At 46.9% G+C, this 20971-nt stretch overlaps 1 protein-coding gene across 1 annotated transcript in view; it reads left to right on the forward strand.

Annotated features, from left to right (window-relative positions):
• DMRT3 (doublesex and mab-3 related transcription factor 3) overlaps nucleotides 1–14157 on the forward strand; it is a 22433-nt gene extending 8276 nt beyond the window's left edge. The window contains exon 2 of the mRNA XM_015565033.1: nucleotides 12897–14157. Coding sequence (XP_015420519.1) covers nucleotides 12897–13985 — 1089 coding nt within the window. The 3' untranslated portion in view covers nucleotides 13986–14157. The remainder of the gene's footprint in view (nucleotides 1–12896) is intronic.
• Nucleotides 14158–20971: the final 6814 nt, after the last annotated feature.

The raw sequence follows: 20971 nt of genomic DNA on the forward strand, positions 1-20971 counted from the left end.
GAGGAAACACTGGGGAGCTCCTGCTGCGGCTCTGCTTGGGAACCCGGAGGCAGGTTTGGGGAAGTGGGCCTTTCCGGGGCTTCCTCTCCAAACTCCGCCAGGCCGGTTATTCTCCGGGCAGCTGCCGGCTTTCTGTCTGCATCCGGGAGGTGGAACCCGGACGCCCGCGAGAAAGGCGCCTGGGGCTAGCCAGACGACGGGACTGTGCGACGAGTAACTAAAGGGGTCGTGACAGGTCCAAATTAAAACCCACGCGGGCGTACACACTGCCGTGCCCAGGGGGTTCCCCGCCTTAGGGCTTTTTAGAGAGGCGGGACGTGTAGATGCAGGACGGAGCCAAGGCCCAAGAGGCTTGGCTGACTGCGAGCCGGGCGTTCTTCTCGGCCGGGCCCCGAGGGAACTGGAGCTAACCCCAGGCCTGTCTGGTAGTGCGCTGTGGTCTGCAGCGTCTTGCACTTTGTCGAAAGAAGTCTCATTTAGAAGCAATAGTACAAAAGGCCAGAAAGCCTTCTAAACTGATAGGGAGGACCCAGAATCTGGTGTGGTCAGAGTGAGCTGCTTTTGCAAAACTGCTCAGGTCTTTCAATAGGTTCCTCCGGCAGCCTTCAGCTGTCTCTGTGGTTTAAAGAAATACAAACAAAACTTGACCTGCGGCCCTAGCCCGTCTGGCTCAGTGGATAGAGTGTCTGGCCAGTGAACTGAAGGGTCCAGGGTTTGATTCCGGTCAAGGGCACATGCCCTGTTGTGTTTGCGGGCTCGATCCCCAGTTGGGGGTGTGCGGGAGGCTCCCAATGATTCTCTCTCATCATTGATGTTTCTATTTCTCTCACTCTCTCCATTCCTTTCTGAAATCAATAAAAACATATTTTTTGAAACACACACACACATAAACACAAACACAACAAACCAAAAACTTGACTGCGATGAGGAAGGCCATTCTAGAAGGCATGTGCCTCATGCTCTAAGATATGGAGCAAAGACTCTCTTGCTTCCCTTCACCTCTCCGCGCTCTTCTCTCCTCTTCTCCTGTGTTGTGCATTAGAGAGAGTGGGTCCGCCCTGAGCTCTGGAGGACAGGTTTCCGCCCACCCCATTGCTTCTGTCCCTTTCCCCTCTCCAGGTCTCCAGTCTGCTAACCCCAGATGAGGCTCTTTTCTCCTGGGAATCTAGCGTGCTGTCCTGCCCAGCCCAAGCACTCCTTTGATTTTAGGCTCTTGGAGTTCAATTGACATGTGTTTGGTGTGGCAAATAGGAAAGAAAAGGAAAAGCTCCAATCTTCTCCAGGAGGGAATAAAGGGATTTGCTTGAATTTTTCGAGGGAAGGCCCTATAAGGTGCAGAGCCCCAAAGGTAGGACCGTGGCAGAACTTCTGACACCCCTCCACCCCCCACACCTCCAAGGAGTTTGTGGAAGTCTGCAAAGGCTGCTGGCTTTTGGAGAGGGGCTTTCAGGAGCAGTTGACTGATGTGTGGAGCTAGGGAGATGCACTCACTGGTTTGGGGTCAGCGGACAGGCAGCCTTGCAGGCACAAATCTGCTGCTCTGGATTTTGTGGGTATTTAATCCGAAGTAGGATGTAAGCATTTCTCTGAGTAATGCCCCTCCACCTCACCCCAGTTGTCTCTCTCCTTTCAATCTGATCGCTTCATATTTGTAGGTTTGCCACAGAAGAATAGGAGGGAGAGAGAAAGACGGTTTATTTTGCCTTTCTCCTTTAGGTTAGAACAAGTAACGGGGAATGTTTTGTCTCGCTTCTAGAACTTGATTCATGACAATAACTTGTAACCTCCATTGCCTCCAACACCATAGCAGGAATCTAAGTTTATGTTAGTCATAGGTAGCATTTTGCAATGGCCACCTGCCCAGCAGCACTCCTATAATAAATAATAGGGCTTTGAGTTTGGGGGTCTCAATTCAAGAGGAGATTCTGTCCACATCCTGTGCCCTTCAAACCATTCTTTGGGATACCCAAAGTTCATGGTTTCTAAAGAGTCACAAGACCAAAAACAAGCCAGGAGGAGGGCAGGAAGAAAGGCAGGGCAGCACCTGCTGCAGCGGCAGCAGCAGAAGGATGCAGGTTTGGGAGAATAAAAGGAGACTGATTTCACCGGACAAACCAGACCAGTGCCTTCTCTGTTATTCTGAGTGTTCAGGGACAGCCTGAGTCCTCCAGATCGAGAACAGGTAATTGCAAAGGAGAATCGGATGTACCATGAGAGAGGTCGGAGTCGTTGGTGGCTTTGAGAGACTGAGCCATCAGGGACCAAGGGCTCAGTTTCTAGCTGGTCACATTACATACCGTACACATTCATTTATATAACTTCTATTTTCTTCTTTCAGTTGGTTTGACCCTATAATTCCATTAAAAATGCCGATCACCAGCCCGATGATGTGGGGGCGGCGCAAGAAAACACACAGAGAGTAGTTGTTTTCATGAGGAAGACAAGCATGCAAGTGGATCGTTTCCAGGCATTGCTCTGTAAGGAAGTCCATTTGGGGTGTACGCGTAGAGAAACAGCCTGGGTGAGACTGCTGGTTGCTATATATATCATACCTTTCTGCAGTTGTGCGTATTGTGATTTATTTGCGTGTAGCATTCCATGCATAGTTCGAAGCATATGAGGGACTCCTGGACAAGTAGTTCACTACATGCAGAGAAGTAAGTGAAGCTCTGTTCACATGGCTGGTCGGCATGTTACAGTAAGTTCCCAGACCACCAGGAATCTGTATCTGCTGGCAAATTATGGAGGTCTGTGATCTCTGTGTCTAGGTTGGTCCTTTCAAAAAAGGGCTGCTTCAGTCCGTAACCGTGGAAATTTCGTTGTTGTTGTTAGCTACGAATGCAGGTGAAAAACACATGCCCGAGAGCAGCGGTTCTCAACCTGTGGGTCGCGACCCCCCTGGTGGTCAAAGGACCCTTTCACAGGGGTCGCCTAAGACCATCCTGCATATCAGATATTTACATGACGATTCATAACAGTAGCAGCATTACAGTTATGAAGTAGCAACGAAAATAATTTTATGGTTGGGTCACAACATGAGGACCTGTATTTAAAGGGCCAGAAGGTTGAGAACCATTGCCCTAGAGAAAGGTCTGTTTGCTGGGCGCCGCTGGAGAGGCACCCGCTGTTCAGGGAGTGCCACAGCAACACCAACATTCAGTTTTGCGACTGGAAGGAATTTCTTCTTCAAGTTCTGCTTCCGATTCTTTCAAGGACTGGAGTTATTTTATCTAATGGTGTAGTGTGTTCCCCATCCCTTTCATGTGGCGATGGTTCTAAGGAGAATTTACATATTCTAATGTTATTATTTCCAGCTCTGGGTTGAAGCATTCTTTTTTCTTTTTGGGCGTACATTTCCCCCTGCTCTTTGATTATCATCTACGGCTGGCCTGGAATTATAAGACCTTTTTAAGCCCCAAATTATAACTTAAGCTTCTTTACATATGTACCATCGATTCACGTAGTCTCCTAAATTCCCTCTTCATCCCCCTCACACCCTTTCCAGTCCCCATGAAAATACCCTGGGAAGTGTGGCATCTTTCAACACTTAGTGTTTCTGAGTCAGCAGCCTGAACCAGCCCAGCCGGCCTTTCAGGACCTGGGCTCAGGAGCTGAGGAAAGTTAAGGGTCAACTCCAAGGTGAGAGCTAAAGTTACACTCCTGTATTGCGGCTCCCTTCCCCCAGCCTCACCATTTCCTTCAGGGGAGAGTGTGGGGGGCGGGGGGTGGGCGGGCAACTTCTGGTGGGAGAAGGAAGATCTCTAGCTGTAGGTTCTTCCTCTGTCAGCATCTGTCATCAAAACAGATACGTGCAGAAGGTCTTTAAAGTGTTCTTAGAGGAAAAAGAAATCAAAAACATCATATTTGGTTAGGAGTAGGAGGGCAGTGCCAAACAGGAAAGTAGGGTCTCCTTTTCTGTTGATTTCTCCTGAAGAGGGGTGAATAAGAGACCTGTAGTGAGAGAAGTTGGGAGTTTTTGGAAACTATCTTTATTTTATTTTACCTCATGCCCGGTACCGAATAGCATCTTTATATTTGCTCTGTGCCTTTCAGCTCCTGCTTCACTGGGTCCTGTCCAGTCTACTTTCTTTCTTTTTTTTTTTTATATATATTTTATTGATTATCGAACCTGGGACCTTTCAGTCCGCAGGCCGACGCTCTATCCACTGAGCCAAACCGGTCTCGGCTACTTTCTTATTTTAAACTTAATTTACAAAACAGACAGACAGACATACCTGCAGGTACAATGAGTGGTACCAGATCACCGGTCCAGGCCCGGATGGGAAACCCTCTGAGGCTGTGTTGGCCAGAAGAAAATGGAAAGGTGGGAACGACTTCAAGGTCACTCCTGCCCTGTGCCTCTGGACTTAAACTCGGGGTCTGGTTTTAAGACAGCATCATTTGGGGTGAGGGGCTGGACTCAGAGTTGCAATGTAAAAAACAAAACCACCCAAATGAAAAGGAATACGTGACCCTGTGCTGCTGGTCTCTTCCAAACCGTATCCCAGCGCTGGTTCCAGGGGCAGGACGCTGAGGATATTCAGTTCCTGGCCTTTCTGGAGGCACTGGTCCATCTCCTTTGCTCCTGGGGCCCTGCCTGTTGGGGAAGGGGAGGGCCTGGTGCGCAGCCCAGCTGGGTGAGTAGGACAGCCAGCTCCCTGTGTATAGGGTGGTGTGCCCACCACCTGCGGGAGCAGTCACAGGGCACAAGGGCCCCGAAGGAGGTACGAGAGTCCCAGCAAAGGTATGTTCAGTGGCAGCTGCAGCTGCACTGGGTACTGCCCCTTGCCAGTCTCAGGGAAACTGCAGTTGGGCAGGTGGGGCGCTCCCTCCCACCCAGCCTGCTTTCGTCCTTGCACCCCTCTGCGGGTGGGCTCCTTGGCCCAGGAGCCTGGAGCCTGAGGAACAAGACTTTCCCTGCATTTCTCACTCCTGCCTCTCAGGCCATCCACTCCCTCCCTGCTGCATGTGCATGGGTTGCCAGATTTAGCAAAAAACATGCAAATGAAAAACAGGATGGCAAATATTGGGTGGGACATACTCAATACTAAAAATTCTTCATTATATATTTGAAGTTGAAATTTATCTGGCAACCCTAGGCGGAGGCTGTCCCTCCCAGCTCCAGTCACCCCACTCTGTGAGCCCCTTGGGGTCCGGGGTCAGCAGTGCAGTGCGGGACTCCCAGCTTCCCTCTCCCTGGAGCCCCAGCTGCCTGGGGTGGGCATCGGGTGGTGTGGGGTGGGGGTGGGGGGAGGTCCCTCTTGTGACCTGAGACCAGGGCTGGTATGAAAAACCGGAGCTTTTCAACCTCTAGAAACCAGACTTCCACCACCATCCAGGAAAGAGCCGGCCCCTCCACCCAGCACACTTCCCCAGGTTATAAATCTGGGGGATGGCCGTGCCCTCGACTTACACAACCAACTTTTCTTTTCCCTGATGGATGAACTCCCGGGTTTAAAAGATTACAGTAATCACAGGAGGACAGTGTAAATCGAATCTGATAGCAATAACTTTCGGGGAAGGTCAGGCTCAAGTGAAATGTTACCAAGCAACAGGCATTTTGTTTGCAAAATACAATCAAAGAGCATTGATGAGAAAGTCTGCTGCAGCCAGTCAGCACTTTCTGCTAACAGCTTTACAGAAGGGCTGGAGTAAATCTCCGTAAATCACCGTCCGGAGGACTTGGAGCCCCTTCCTGGAAATGTTGCACTTCTTCCTGACAGGAGGGAGGACGGAGCCCAGTGCAGAACTGTTTGCCTGCCTGCCTGCCTCCCCTACCCTCTCTGTCTTCCTCTCCTTTCCCTTCTCGCTTCCCCCTTTTCTTTGGCTTTTTAACCTGTTGCAGTTTCCCGGACATTAGCCACTCAAGCCCCTGGGCCTCACGTCTAGTTGGAGGTGACTGTGATGGCACAGCGGACCTTGAACTTGGGGTATGCATGGGTGCCCATGGCCAAGGTTAAGTAACATCTGAGTGTCCCTCCCCAGGAGCCCCACGTGGCTTTAGTGAATCATTTCCTTGTCTGAGCGCTGAGGAAACAAAAACATGACTCGGTGTTTTTCCCTCCCATTTTGTTGTATAAACAGCTATAAAAATAAGCCCAGTCAACCACTGAATGACAGTATTCTGGAAAATTTAAATATCAGAACATTAGTTCTTTTCCAGATCTCTAATCTCTTTTGATTCCAATGACAAGTCAGACATAAATTTTGCCAAGCTAGGATCAGTGTTCTGCTCCCCCGCCGCCACCCCCCCCCCCACTGGTTATTCTTTGTTTAATTCAGTGTGAATATCTGTTGCACCCATAGTCTTTATATGTGAATGTTTACAACAATATTCCCCCTAATGCTTACACCATAGTTGGTCCAGCTGCTGGCCTTTGAATTACTTGCTGTGTTTCAATGTAAAATGTGACCAATTGCAACGATAAATTGGAAATTTTGCAAAAGATGAGTTAGTAAACTGTAAGTGGCTAAGAGGTAATGCTTTGATCAAAACCTTTACCCTAGTACATGAAAAACGCTCTGGTTTTTCATACACTCTTACCTAGTAGATTCCTGGGCATATAGTGAGGGATTCAAGGATATTTGCTAAATACATGGATGAATGAATAGACATTTAAAAAAAATTAAACATTTTTTTTTAATCTTCACTGGAGGACATACTTAGAGGAAAGGAGGAGGGTAGAAGGGAGAGAGAGAGACCAATGTGAGAAACATCTATTGGCAGCCTCTGTACATGCCCAACCGGGGTTCGAACCAGCTCCTACCTTAGATGCACAGGATGATGCTGACCCAACTGAACCACTCAGGCTTGCATTTTTATACGTACCAGATACACATGTAGGTTTATAGGTAATTTCCCTCCTGCTTCTCAAAAGATGTTATTTTCTGAATCAAGAAAGATATCAAACCTAAATTTTTGTAGGAAATATACTGTAGTCCACAGTTGCAAAACCATCCTTCCTTCTATCCAGCCCTTTAGATGTTCCCCCAAAATATTGGTCCACAGAAATCATTTTGATACTGCCACATGTTATGAACCCAGTGTTATTAATGATTTTTTATCTTCTTATGATTTTTCTTTTTTTGTTTTTGTTTTGTTTTGTTAATCCTCGCCCAAGAATGTTTTTTCCATTGATTTTTAGAGGGAGTGAAAGGAAGGGAGGGGCAGTGGGGGAGGAGGGGGGAGAGAGAGAGAGAGAGAGAGAGAGAGAGAGAGAGAGAAACATCGATGTGAAAGAGACACATCAATTGGTTGCCTCTCCAGCACATACCCTGACTGGGGCCGGGTTCCAACATGAGACCCTTGGGTGTGAGGGCTCGCACTCTAACCACTGACCCACACCAGCCAGGGCGTTAATGATTTTTTTTAATAAAGGAAAATGTGATTATGTATTTTTACTTTCCGCAAGTTTTCTTTTCTCCTTAGGAAGAAAAGGAAAGATTTTAGACCAACATTCATTTCCTGCTGTACTTTAAGTTGTCAGAGATTCAGGGTGTTTTTTTTTATGATTCTGTACTTGTAGTATGAGATAAAGATAACAGAAGTTGTACAAAGCCTGTCTCCTGTTAGAATTCTGACTGGGCAGTCGGCTCTTCGAGAAGCCAGTCTTGCCCAGGCTCCTGCCTGCCACTGCAGATTTATCTGTGTGCGTTGAAAATGACCCACTGGGGAAGTTGTTCAGAGATGCGTTCCCCAGTGCTCAAGCGAACGGCTGAGGACATGCAGTCCATGTTTCCAAACGCCTGACGCAATTTCAGAAGAAAAAAAAGAAATCCAGTGACGTGCGTTCAGAAACCTTCCTTTCTCTATGCCAGTGTTTTTGTATTTTCGTTCTGGATGTGAGATATATTTTGTTTTGCAGATATAACTGGACAAAATGGGGCAAACCCACCACACTTAAGTCAGAAAAATTTTTCATGTTTATGTGTCTTGAGCAAAATGTTTCACAGATGGGGTATGCTTTCTCAAAACATTTGAAATGAATATCTAGAATTATTTTTTACTTCAGTGCGTTTTCATATGGAAAAATCCTCGAAAGATTTTCGAACTGTAATTTTATTTTAGATGGAAGTCACTTTTGTGTAATTGTTCATTTCTCTCTTTAAAGTCTTGTAGCTATCTTATGGCATACACACACACACACACACATACACACACATACACATACAATATATGTATCTCATTATCCATATAAAAATTTCCTTCTTAATTGAATATCACCTTTTAAAAACCTTTATCCTAGTGAAAAGTTTATTTTAGGGTTGGCTGTGTTTCTACATCATAAAAAATATGAAATTGAAGAGTGAGCATTGAGTAAGTTTTAAAGATGTCTAGATGTTTAAGCATTAGAAACAACAGACTACCACTTTCAATAGGTAGTTTGTAATATCAGATGAAATTGATTTCTTTTCAGTTTTTGTCCAGTAGTTTTGGCTTCCCATACCCATATTCCAGGTGTGAAAGTATTACCAGTTGAAGTATACCCTTCCTCTTTGTGCTCTAGGAATTAGGGTGTCACTTCCATGAAAAAAGAGGGAAAAGCATTTTGGGGGTAGTTTCCTTTCATTGTGTTTGTTGGCAGCTTCACATTTCTAGATAAAGAAAGGCCTTTGTGTTTTAAACCAACACGAACAGTTTATAAAGTTCATTTAGGAAAAAAAAATCTACAGATGTAAAGAAACACCTGTTATTACATTATACTTTATCGCTGGGCTCACCACTCACCCTCTATAATTACTTGTGAGAGTCTGTGTTTATAATAGAATAGTCTACAATACATCTAGTTTAGGTACCACAACACAACCAATAGACCACAATGCCACAGAATTGCAGGGACTGTATATTCTTCTTTCAGAAATGACTGTTGACCGAGGGGTTTGCTCATGGTGCAAGGTGAGAGGCTAGTCTTCCCTTGCCCCTTGCCCGATTTGGAAACCCCAATAGCCTTTGGCTGTTGATTGGGATTCTGCTCACCTGACACCCCACAGCAGGCCTTTCTGTGCTGCTCAGGTGTATGAAAGCCATCGGCGAGTCCCACTCATCGCTTCTTTCAATGTCTTCTATCTTCCCTTTGAACACAGTATCAACAGTGCTGACCTCGGTTGGTTGGATTGTTGAGTTCGTACATTGCATTCCTGTGACGTCTTAGCTTTTCTCACTTTGTCGCCATAGCCTTGACTCCCAGTTGGAGAGGCTGATCAGCCCAGAAACCTGAGAGTGGATGAATCAGCACAGTCCACACCATCCCTTCAGAACTAACCGGAAGCGCGTGCTGCACTGGGCATGGCACAGCAGCAGGGGCAAAGGGTAGCACAAGAAAAGTCTGGGCGGAGGACCCAATTGGGGAACAAGGTGGCACCCATATAAGATTCCACTGTCAACAGTGGATTTTATACTGTCATAGACCTACACTCCTGCCATCCCATATCCAGGTTATTGGGATGGTGTATCGTTTGCCAATCTGAAAAAAAATGCTATCTTTTCATAACGGTGGATGTGTCAGATCAGCCAGAATAGCGTTCTCTAGTTCCTGTTTGTACCCCCTTTTCCTGGAGCCTGAAGCATTCTGTGGGAGAATGAAGGTGGTTGACAGACCTCAGAACCTTTCCCTTAATGTTGTCCGTGTTTCAGACTCACCCAGGGTGGGGAAAATCTACCTTTCAGAATAGGAAGCTGATTTTAGGTCCACATATTTCTTTTTAAAAATAGGAAAGTTTTGAGCTTTTCAGCTAAACTTATACACCCTTTATGTTTTAGACGAAACACTTGTTTCTCTTAAAAAATCTTACTATCTCCTATATCGCTCGAATACCATGTGTCATATTTCTTTTTGTATGTGTGTGTGCCAAACCGACACATAACAAAATTTACTATTTTAACCATTTTTACGGGTATCACGTAGTGGCGTTAGTACATTCACAGTGTTGTGCAACCGTCACCGCTATCCATTTCCTGAACGTTTTCATCATCCCAACCATAAACTTGGTACTGATTAAACAGTAAGACACTATTCCCTTCCCCCCAGCCTCTGGTAACCACCACTCTATTTTCTGTCTATAAATATGCCTATTCCAGGTATCTCAAATAAGTAGAATCGTAGAATATTTGCCCTTCTGTAACTGGCTTATTTCATTTAGCATGTTTTCATCCATATTGTAGCATGTGCCAGAATTTCATTCCTTTTTGAGGCTGAATAATATTCCATTGTATGTATAGACCACATTTCATGTATCTCCTTATCCATCTGTGGGCACTGGGGTTGCATTCACCTTTTGGCTATTGTGGCTGCTGCTTCAACATTTGTGTACATGCGTGTTCATTTAATGCGTAGCAAGTCTACCTGGGTGTGTTTGCTCTCCCCCCTGCACGTACATCTTATCTCCCCACTTAATGATAAGCTCCACAAGTTAGGGGCAAGTCTCACACTTCTGTTATTTGCTGCCATCTATTCTGTGTCTCCAGTATCTTGTGCATTACAGGGATACAGATACCTGATAATAACAGGTAATGAAAGCTCAACTTAAAGACATAAGAAAACTGTTTAGAGGTACCTAATATTGAAAACGTTCTTTAATGTTCATTTTTGCTCAGGGAGAGTGTTTGACTTGCTCTTCCAAGCTCCATGGAGCAGGGCCCAAAATCCAATTGTGCGTTCAGTTCCGTGCTGAGTTAACATACTGGTGACAGTGTGTGAGTGTGAATTTATAGGTGCTTTTTGTGTGTGTGTGCTGTTTTTCTCTTCTGGATGAAGTATAAGTACCACCTTAACTCGGGAGATGAAACTGGGTCTCCAGTCCTAGGAAGTTGGAGGAGAGAATATGTCAGATTTCTCTTTCAAAGATAGGTCTTCTGTTCATCCCAGAGTTGTTGCAGAAAGCAGAGATGTAAGCCATCTCTGGGCTATACATGAACCCCCTAGAGCAGTGATGGCGAACCTTTTGATCTTGGCGCGTCAGCATTTTGAAAAACCCTAACTTAACTCTGGTGCTGTGTCACATATAGAAATTTTTTGATACTTGCAACCATAGTAAAACAGAGACTTATATTTTTGATATTTATTTTATATATTTAAATGCCATTTAACAAAGAAAAATCAACCAAAAAATGAGTTCGCATGTCACCTCTGACACGCATGTCATAGGTTCGCCATCACTGCCCTAGAGAGATCTTATATTGGGGGAAAAAGCAGCTTACTTAAAATGCAAATTTGGGATAAATATGAATTCCTATCAGATTTATGATTGAAAGTTGCACTGATATAATGTAAGAATATCTTTTAAGTGTTTTTCCTTGGCACATAGTTATTGCTTTGTGGAGAACCAAAGTTTTGTTTTTTCAGTTATGTTTAAGATACAGCCCATAGTAGAAGCGTGTTCATAAATGGGCCTTTGTTTAAGGCTTTTAAAGTAAACAACAACACATAGGAGGAGATGGATTTTAGAAGCTGCTTTGATGAAATTTCACCAACTGGCTATCTACACATAATCAGGTTTGCCCATAGGGAAGGGGACAATGAGGCCATTCACACCAGGAAGTAGAAAACACAGGCAAACCACTTGTTTACAACCTGACAAGTGGGTCCTTAATAATTTTCACCTTTAGATCAGTTACATTGGCTTTCAGAAGACACTGCCAGCACATGTTTTAAGAAGGATAAAGTTCCACTTGCATACAGCTTATTAATAAGGAATATGTCTCTTTATTACAAAGGTCTGTTAGCATTTACTTCTCCGAGTAAACAGTCTTAGCGACTCCTTTCTGCCTGGTTAGCACTGTGATTCTAGCCTCTCCGGGAGTAAGGTCATAGGTCAGGATGTTAAATTCGCACCTGGTTTACTTCACAGCAAATCTTTGCTTTATTTGGAAAGCTGTTCTCCCCTCTCTCTCCTCTTAATTCAAGGTTTCTTTACGTCCTTTCAGTGCACTTTAGTAACAAAGCAGTTCATGGAAAATGTATCTCCCCCTGGCACCCCAGCTCCTGGAGTTAGGGGTGCATTTGCCTCACTGATGGGTCATGCTCCTTGCATAGATCCATGAACCCTGTCAAGTCACTTCCTCCTTCCCCTCCTGCAGCCTGTCCCCCACCATCCAGAATGCACAGCTGGTTTTGCATGCTTTCTAATCCAAGTTGTTGACAGATCTGCCAGCCCCTCAAGTGGCTTTTAAAAAAAACGTTTTTATTGATTTTAGAGAGAGAGGAAGGGAAAAGGATAGAGATAGAAACATCAATGAGAGAGAAACATTGATGGGCTGCCTCCTGCATGACCCCCACTAGGCACTGAGCCCGCAACCCAGGCACGTGCCTTGACCAGGAATTGAACCAGTGACCTCTCGGTTCATGGACCGACACTCAGTCAACTGAGCCACACCTCAGTGGCTTTTAAATAAAGGTTCAATGTACAGAGGCCTCTTTCCTTCGCCCTGGCAATCATATCAACTCGTTCTTGTACGCGGTGTCCTGTGGAAACACGTCGGTGCCCACTTCACCAGGCATATTTAATGAGAAATCTACGCACGGGAAAATGGATCTGACATATTAAACTTTCCCGCAGTACACGGGTACCCTCAGGCCGAAGATGTCCTTAAATTCCACCGGCCCCTGTGTTTGCAGAAGAAGAGCCGGGAGGGAAGCCTGAGCTCCCGTTCCTGCCTTCCCTGGGCCTGTGGGTCCCCAGCCCACAGAAGGGCCCTGGTCCGGCTGTGCTGCTGGGCGGCCACACCTCCTGGGGGCCTCGGCCTTACGCTGCCCCCGTGTTTGAGACAAGCTTCCCTGAACACATTGTTCTGAGACATCACTCCGGTTTCTAGATGTTCATACTCAGGGGTCATTTTTTGCCATTTGCCAGTGACATAGTTTGGATTTATTTTTCTTTCTTTTTAAGGCTTGTGGTAGGCTGTGACCCACTGGGACACGTTTCCCCTTCCAGAAAGCCCGAGCGGGCTCCCCCCTGAGCACATCTGTTCCTCTTTATGCCACCAGGAGAGGATTAACCCAGCTGTCCTCTGCTTTTCAGATTTGACTGAAGAGCGACTTGGGGACAGCAGCTTGGCGGACAGCGCAGAGACCTTCAGCGACAAAGACACGGACCAGAGGAGCTCCCCGGATGTTGCAAAAAGTAAAGGCTGCTTCACCCCCGAGAGCCCCGAGATAGTGTCGGTGGACGAAGGTGGGTATGCAGGCCCGAAAAACGGGGGCACCTCGGACAGCCGCTCCGGCAGCCCCAAGTACCACGGGGAGCAGAATCACCTCCTGATCGAGGGCCCCTCGGGCACCGTCTCTCTGCCCTTCAGCTTGAAGGCCAACAGACCCCCCCTGGAAGTGTTAAAAAAAATCTTCCCCAACCAGAAGCCCACAGTGCTGGAGCTGATCCTGAAGGGCTGCGGGGGGGACCTGGTGAGCGCCGTGGAGGTCCTGCTGTCCAGCCGATCCTCGGTCTCCGCCGCCGCGGAGCGAACTGCCTCGGAGCCCGAGAGCCTCGTGTTGCCCTCCAACGGGCACATCTTCGAACACACCTTGAGCTCCTACCCCCTCTCCTCCTCCAAATGGTCCGTGGGGTCGGCCTTCCGCGTCCCAGACACGTTGAGGTTTTCTGCGGACTCCAGTAACGTTGTCCCCAACCCCCTGGCCGTGCCCCTGCAGCACCCTTTCCCCCAGCCGCCCCGCTACCCTCTCATGCTGAGGAATACTCTGGCCAGAAACCAGTCAAGCCCCTTCCTGCCCAACGACGTCACCCTGTGGAACACCATGACGCTGCAGCAGCAGTACCAGCTGAGGTCCCAGTACGTCAGCCCTTTCCCGGGGAACTCTGCCAGCGTCTTCAGGAGCTCGCCGGTCCTCCCCGCGCGCACCCCCGAGGACCCGCGGATCTCCATCCCTGAGGAGGGGTGCCCCATGGTGTCCAAGCAGCCCATCTACCCCGAGGACGACTACGACGAGCGGTCCGACTCCTCAGACTCCAGAATACTCAACACATCATCTTAAAGTGGAACCGGACGGGAAGGGACCAGGTGACACGTTCTGTGCATCTGAACCCTGGGAGGGGGACGGGGGGAGGGTCTGAGGAGAAGCCACGTCCTGTGTGTATACCTTTTCCTTCTGTTTGACAAAGTGACTGTGCTTGAGTCTATTAGCAATAAAAACATAACTTATTTAATTTCTTGCACTTCACTGGGAAATGCCAAATAGCTCTGCTCTGTGGCTTTAGTGCTGAAATGCTTATTGTACAAGAGAGTCTCTGCTAAGCATAGTCTTGGGAAAGCTGGGACCGCGGAAGATTTATTTGGGGATGTGACGCGGAAGGTCAGCCTTGCTCCTAAACTCCACCCGGAGTGTTCAGTACAACCGTATACTTGAATGCAGTTTGGTGGAGGGATTCCTCAGGACATGTGGCTCCCAAAGGAAGTGGTGCGATTGCAGAGGGACGCGAAACAGGGACATTATGGAAATCCGTCTTGCATTTTAAAGGAGAGACTGCGCTGAAGAACAGAGCAAACGGCCCACATGCTTATTTAAGCTTGGACAGTTTTCAGAGACAAACCCCATTAAGAATTATTCCTTTCACATGGCTGAATCGAAACACGTGTAATGTCAATGTAAAACCCGTCACAGCTGTGAACTGCATGAAATGTGTTGTGAAATGAACACGAGATTAAGCTTTGCCGGGTTAATGTAGCATGCTAAGGGCTCTAGAAGAAATAAACTAAGGAGATGATTTTGGTTCATGTCATTTCTGCTTGTGGAAGGAGGACCTCTGACAATAGGAACTTGATGTAAAAGCGACTTACTCTAGTGCATGGACCCACCCCCAGGTGTCAGTTACGGGAGACGCTCCTTGAGAAACACCCGTGACAGAGTCTTGGAGGTGCAGTCAGAAAGACGGAGGATGTATTGTTCAAGAATAGTGTTCATTCAGTGCCTCTATCCATTCATTTATTTCTTCAACAGATACTTATTGAGCGCCTGCTCTGTGTTACAATGCTCCCTGTACGTTACTGCCCAAGTTACCCGCCCGTGAGTCCAAGGTAAGCAGGGATGGTCACGGAGACTCCCGTTACAATCAGAGTGAGAACGAGACAGTCTACAGCGTGGGAAGTAAGTAGAGTGCTCGGCAAACCCCGCACAGAGAGAACACTCCCTGCGCGGGAACTGTTGCTCCTGTGAAGTCCAGTAGCGTTGCGCTCAGGATGTAGAAGTGAATTCCCTCGTCGTCACTTGGGGACGATGACCACCACACGACATTGAAAAGCAGGGCTTCCCCTGCACCCACGTGCTTTATTTTAAAAAGCAATTTGGGGTGCTGCCTGTGTATGGCAGACTTTTTGCTTGGGTATGTGTTTTGTTGTTAATCCTCACCCGAGGATATTTTCCCATTGATTTTTACGGAGAGTAGAAGAGAGAAGGAAAGACAGACATGTCGATGTGAGAGAAACACATCAATGGCTTGCCTCCTGCATAAGCCCCAGCCAGGGCCCCGGGGCCAGGGAGGAGCCTGCAACCAAGGTGTGTGCCCTTGACCAGAATCAAACCCGGGACCCTTTGGTCTGCAGGCCGACGCTCCATCCGCTGAACCAAACTGGCTAGGTCATGCTCAGCTATTTTTAAAAGTGAATCTTTGAACAATGATATTCAGTGCTCACACTGACCACTTCTTGTACTATCCTCATTCTTCAGAGTGCTTGAAAGGAAAGATGACTGCTTAGCTCAGACAGACTAATGAATGTGGGAGGGAAAGGAAATAAACAAATGCAAACCTCTTGATGACAGATGGAGAGAGAGCTCCCAGTGCCAGAGTCTTCAGGGGCCTATAGTCTGGGAGGGAGGAGGGCCACTCCTCGGCCCAAAATGCCCTTCAGCTGGGTCCCAGGAGAAAAAATATATTTAAAACAAAAGAACCATCTCGTTTTTATTTCTGTTGGGCTCTTTTGGAATGAGATTTCTTTGAGGGGGAAAAATTCACTATTATGAGTTGGACTACTGTGTATTTAATCGACATAGTTGCATATTAGAGGTTTAAAAAGAAATAGGATTTGCTGTTAGAGTTCTATTTAGACATTAGTGTTTATGGAAAGGAAGAATGCAAGGAGGTGGAGAGGAATACTCTGATTCTAAAGACACACGTAAAGGACGTGTAATGTGGTGATGGGCTGACGCCCGGGCCTACCCAGGACAAATGTGTTTTCAAAGGCATCTTCATCTCAAAAGGTACCCACATTTATTTAACAAGCAGCCGTGCTGACAGGTCCTGTGTGAGCTGCTGGTGTTCGGCTTCAGCTGTGACTTCTGCAGGTTGAATGATGGATGGAGCAAAACTTGGCTTAAGGTGCAGCGTTCTTACAGCTCGGGTTTGCCCACAGATTGCCAGTCACTGCTTTCTGCAGTGCCAGCAAAAGGGAATTGTCTCCAAGGCAGCGTATTCATGGCTGGTGCAGGTTTACTTAGGCCTCAACATAATTTTCTGCGGCAAGAAATGTTTTCTGTGGTGGGGTGAGTGTGGACAGGGGTCAGAAGGGAGAAATTGGTTGTTAAGATCTTATATCTGGCCTTACCTGGTTTGGCTCAGTGGAGACAGCGTTAGCCTGCAGACTGAAGGGTCCTGGGTTCGATTCCGGCCAAGGGCACATGCCCGGTTGCGGGCTCGATCTCCAGTTAGGGGAGTGCGGGAGGCAGCCGATCAATGATTCTCTCTCATCATTGGTGTTTCTCTCTCTTTCTGTCTCTCCCTTTCCTCTTTGAAATCAATAAAAATATATTTTAACAAATCTTAATCTGGCTTCCAGCGTTCAGTCTTGCTTTTTTGGTAGCCCTGACGGCTGAGTCCCCTCTGGTTGAAGTAGATTCTAGCTCAGCTCTCAGAGACTGTCCCATGAAGGCGTGTGGAATTCTCATCTGCCCATGGGCACACAGTTTCTCTTTCACATGAAACTGAATGTCTGGATGAAAATAGAAAAAAATCAACCAGCTCCTAGTTAAGTCCCATCTGTTACAGAGAAAACATTCGGGTGCTTGGATGTCCGCTTGCAGTTGAGTCAAGCCAGCCCTATAGGAAGTTAATCCACATTAAACCCACTGCCTCTCTCCCCTTCCAGTGAGGACCTGCCAACGGCTACTCTGAGAGTCAGTGCTTTGTTCATCTAAGACAGTGACGGCGAACCTATGACACGCGAGTCAGAGGTGACACGCGAACTCATTTTTTTGGTTGATTTTTCTTTGTTAAATGGCATTTAATATATAAAATAAATATCAAAAATGTAAGTCTTTGTTTTACTATGGTTTCAAATATCAAAAAAATTCTATATGTGATGGCACCAGAGTTAAGTTAGGGTTTTCAAAATGCTGGCACGCCGAGCTCAAAAGGTTCACCATCACTGATCTAAGATGTGTGCTGGCTCCGCCAGCGTGGCTCGCGGTAGAGTGCCGACCAATGATACAGGAGGTCAGGGCACATGCCCAGGTTGTGGGCTCGATCCCGGTGAGGGGCATGCAGGAGACAGCTGGTCAGTGATTCTCTCTCAGTACTGATGTTTCTGTCTCTCCCTGTCCCTTCCTCTCTGAAATCAATAAAACTGTATTTTTAAAAAGAAGGAAAAAAAAGGCGTGTGTCGGGTTAGTCATGTTCTACAGCAGTTTGTCTCAAAATGTGATCCAGGCGCCTGATGCTTTACTTCTGGTTTAGATTCCCATGTTGAGTTCAGAGTCATTGGTAGTCTAAGCGTGTGTGTGTGTGTGTGTGTGTGTGTACATTTTTTAAAATATGTTTTTATTGATTTTTTAGAGAGAGGAAGGGAGAGGGATAGAGAGATAGAAACATCCATGAGAGAGGAACATCACTGATTGTCTACCTCCTGCACGCCCCCCACTGGGGATCGAGCCACCAACCCAGGCATGTGCCCTGACTGGGAATTGAACCAGCGACCTCCTGGTTCATGGTCCGATGCTCAACCACTGAGCAACACCTGCTGGGAAAAGCACCTGTATTTTTATCATCCTCCCCAGGTAATTCTTGAACTCACTGAGATCTGAGGACCACCTCACTCTGCATCACACTCTTGGGTTTTCTTCTAAAATCTATGCCCAATAGAAGAGCTCAGGGGTACAAACTCTGATGCTGGGGTTTCTAACCCCTGCCAACCACCCCACCTCCCCCCGCCGCCCCCGCTTTTCTGTGGCAAGAGGAAACTTCAGTACGTAAGGCCTAGGTCCAGTTCAAATAACGTTAGCGTCCATGTTAGTGATTAGACTGAGTACACATTTGGGATCAGAAATGCCTGTTTCTGGAAGCTTCTGGCTGGGAAAGGGCCAGATATTAGCATAAACTTCAGTAAGTCGTGATTGCTAGTTGACAGTGACTTCTGGAGGTAGATTTTGCCCCGGAGCTTTGAGTTTTAAGAACTATCAACAATCTTTCTGCCCAGCTTTATTGTGATAGTATTGCCATGTAGCACTGTGTACGTTTAAGGTGTACCTTGTGATGATTTGATACATGTGTACATTGTGAATGTTGACCACAATAAGGTTGGTTAATGCATTGATCACCTCACATAATTACCTTTTCGTGTGTGTGTGTGTGTGTGTGTGTGTGTGTGTGTGCGTGTGTGTGGTGAGAGCATTTCAGATCTTCTCTCTTGGCAACGTTCACCTATACAATACAGTATTGTTACCTGTGTTCACCATACTGTACATTAGTTCCCTAGAAGCTACTTATTTTATAACTGGAAATTTATACCCTTTAACTAGTATCTCCCCATTTCCCCCACCCCTCAGCCCCTGGCAACCGCCATCCTGCTCTCTGTTTCCATGACTGGCTTTTTAGATTCCACGTGTAAGTGAAATCACACACTACTTGATTTTCTGTGACTGGCTTATTTCACCTAGTAAAGAGCATTTCTGTATTGATTCATCCATTGATGGATACTTGGGTTGTTTCCATACCTTGGGTATTGTGAGTAATGCTGCAATGAACATGGGGGTGAAGGTATCTCTTCAAGATAGTGGTTTCATTTTCTCTGGCTATGTACCCATAAGGGGCATTGCTGAGTCCTGTTGTGGTTCTGTTTTCATTGTTTTGAGGAACTCCACACTGTTCTCCGCAGTGGCTGCACACATGTACAATCCCACCAATAGCGCACAAGGGTGTTCTTTTCGCTAGATCCCCGCCAGCAGTTGTTATTTCTTGTCTTCCTCATAATAGCCATCCTAACAGGTGTGAGGTGCTGTCTCACTGTGCAGTATTGCAATTCGTGGTGACGCATTGAGAAGCAGGGCATTTGTCAGCCAGGTAGGTGGCTGTGGTTGAAATGAGTAGTAGAGCCACCTGGAGTGATAACAGGTAGCAGGGGAAAGGGTCAGTGATTCTGGACCTCCGGGCCAGGCTATTACAGGTAAAGGGCAGGCTTCGAAGAACCAAGAACATTCGCCATTGGTAAAATGAAGCTGCGCCGTAGGAAGGGGTATGCAGTGTAGGGGCCACATGTTCCAGGGTTTGCTCACCAGGAGCTCGTCTCCCAAGGCCCCCGGCTGCACCCTGGCTCGATGAGTGACGGGAGGGGCGGTGCCTCTGGGGAACATTTGTTGGGTGCCCAGAGAACAGGCCCTGGCTGCATTTGAACTGACATCTTTGAAAAATGAACTTGATTTCACTGCATACTGTTTCAGTGATTCATTCTTTATATGTGCATTTGCTCAGCAGAAGTGACGCGAAAATAAGATGGATGCTAAATTTATATGTTAATTTTAATATTGGAGCTATCCTATATTTGAAGATTAAGATCAATGCTTCAATTTCATTTCTTATGTGGTACTGGATGTTGTCATTACTGGGGGAAAGAATCATTTCCAAATGCATCCTCCCCAAATTCCAATCTTAGAGGGCAGACGAGTCTCAGAAGAGGCAATCCTGCCTTCAGTGATATGCTTCAAAGTTCCCGCTGTATCATTTACTAGTTCAGTGTGAAGGTACACAGCAAGGGTGGGGGGTTTTCAATGGAGCTCACTTACTAATTGGGTTCCGAGAGTTTGCTGGAGTTGGTTGGCTGTGTCAAGAGTTTCCTGTATCCTGTGGGCAAAGCCACTGGACTTAACCAAAAGTAAACTCAGCAGTTGTTCAGATGAAGGATCCCTCCAGAAAACCTGAGTCACAGCTCGGTGGTTTAAACCACAACCTTGCACTTGCCTGTGATTTAAGAATGACTCCGAAGGTCCGTAGAAGGCATTTTGGGGGCAAGAAGGAATCTCTGCCTCCTGTTCAAACACGAACCGGAATGTGTGGTGGCTTCCGTGGAGGGAGGGCAGGTGAGTTTGACTTGGGACCCAGCTCTTTCTCAGCCCAGGGCCGCTATGCAGTGCAAGTGGCTCTGTCTTCATCAGAAGACACTGGCTCTCTGTGCACACCCTGGCCTTCCCCCTTGGCTCCTGTCTCTGGGGAACACTGGGTGACATTGGCTGCTGCAGGTGGTTGTATATTTTGTGTTTGCACGAAGGGGCTGAAATCCAGACTGTGTGTGTTTGTTTTTCTAATTTGCCAGACCAGAAAGAGTGCTGTTTTGGGAGGTGCCTTTTTCTGTTTTGCCAAGCGGCATAGTAAGTAGGGACCCAGGGAAAAAAGTAGGGAGAAGGAAGAAAAGTGTACGGGTTGCAAGAGAACAGCTTGGGCAGTAAAAGGATTCGCTATGAAAGCTATTGATAAATCTTTGCCACTCCATCTCCCTCAGCTTGTTCCCTTTGAAAAAAAAGGAAGTGGTTTCAGTTGGCGCAGAGTTCCAAAAAATCTCACTCACGGGAATTGAAATAAAAATGCAGGGAGAGGTTGGAAAGGGAGGTAGCGAACTTGGCTTTATTGAGCACGTGCTATCTGCATTGGTCACCCGGGCCTCCGTCCTGACCTCGGCACGTCTCTACATGGTGTCTCGGCCCTAAAACCAGCCAGGCAGACACCTGTCACTTGGGGCTGTCTGAGTGGACAGCCATGTAGG

Source organism: Myotis davidii, unplaced genomic scaffold (genome assembly GCF_000327345.1).
Source record: "Myotis davidii unplaced genomic scaffold, ASM32734v1 scaffold616, whole genome shotgun sequence".
NCBI classification, from domain to species: domain Eukaryota; kingdom Metazoa; phylum Chordata; class Mammalia; order Chiroptera; family Vespertilionidae; genus Myotis; species Myotis davidii.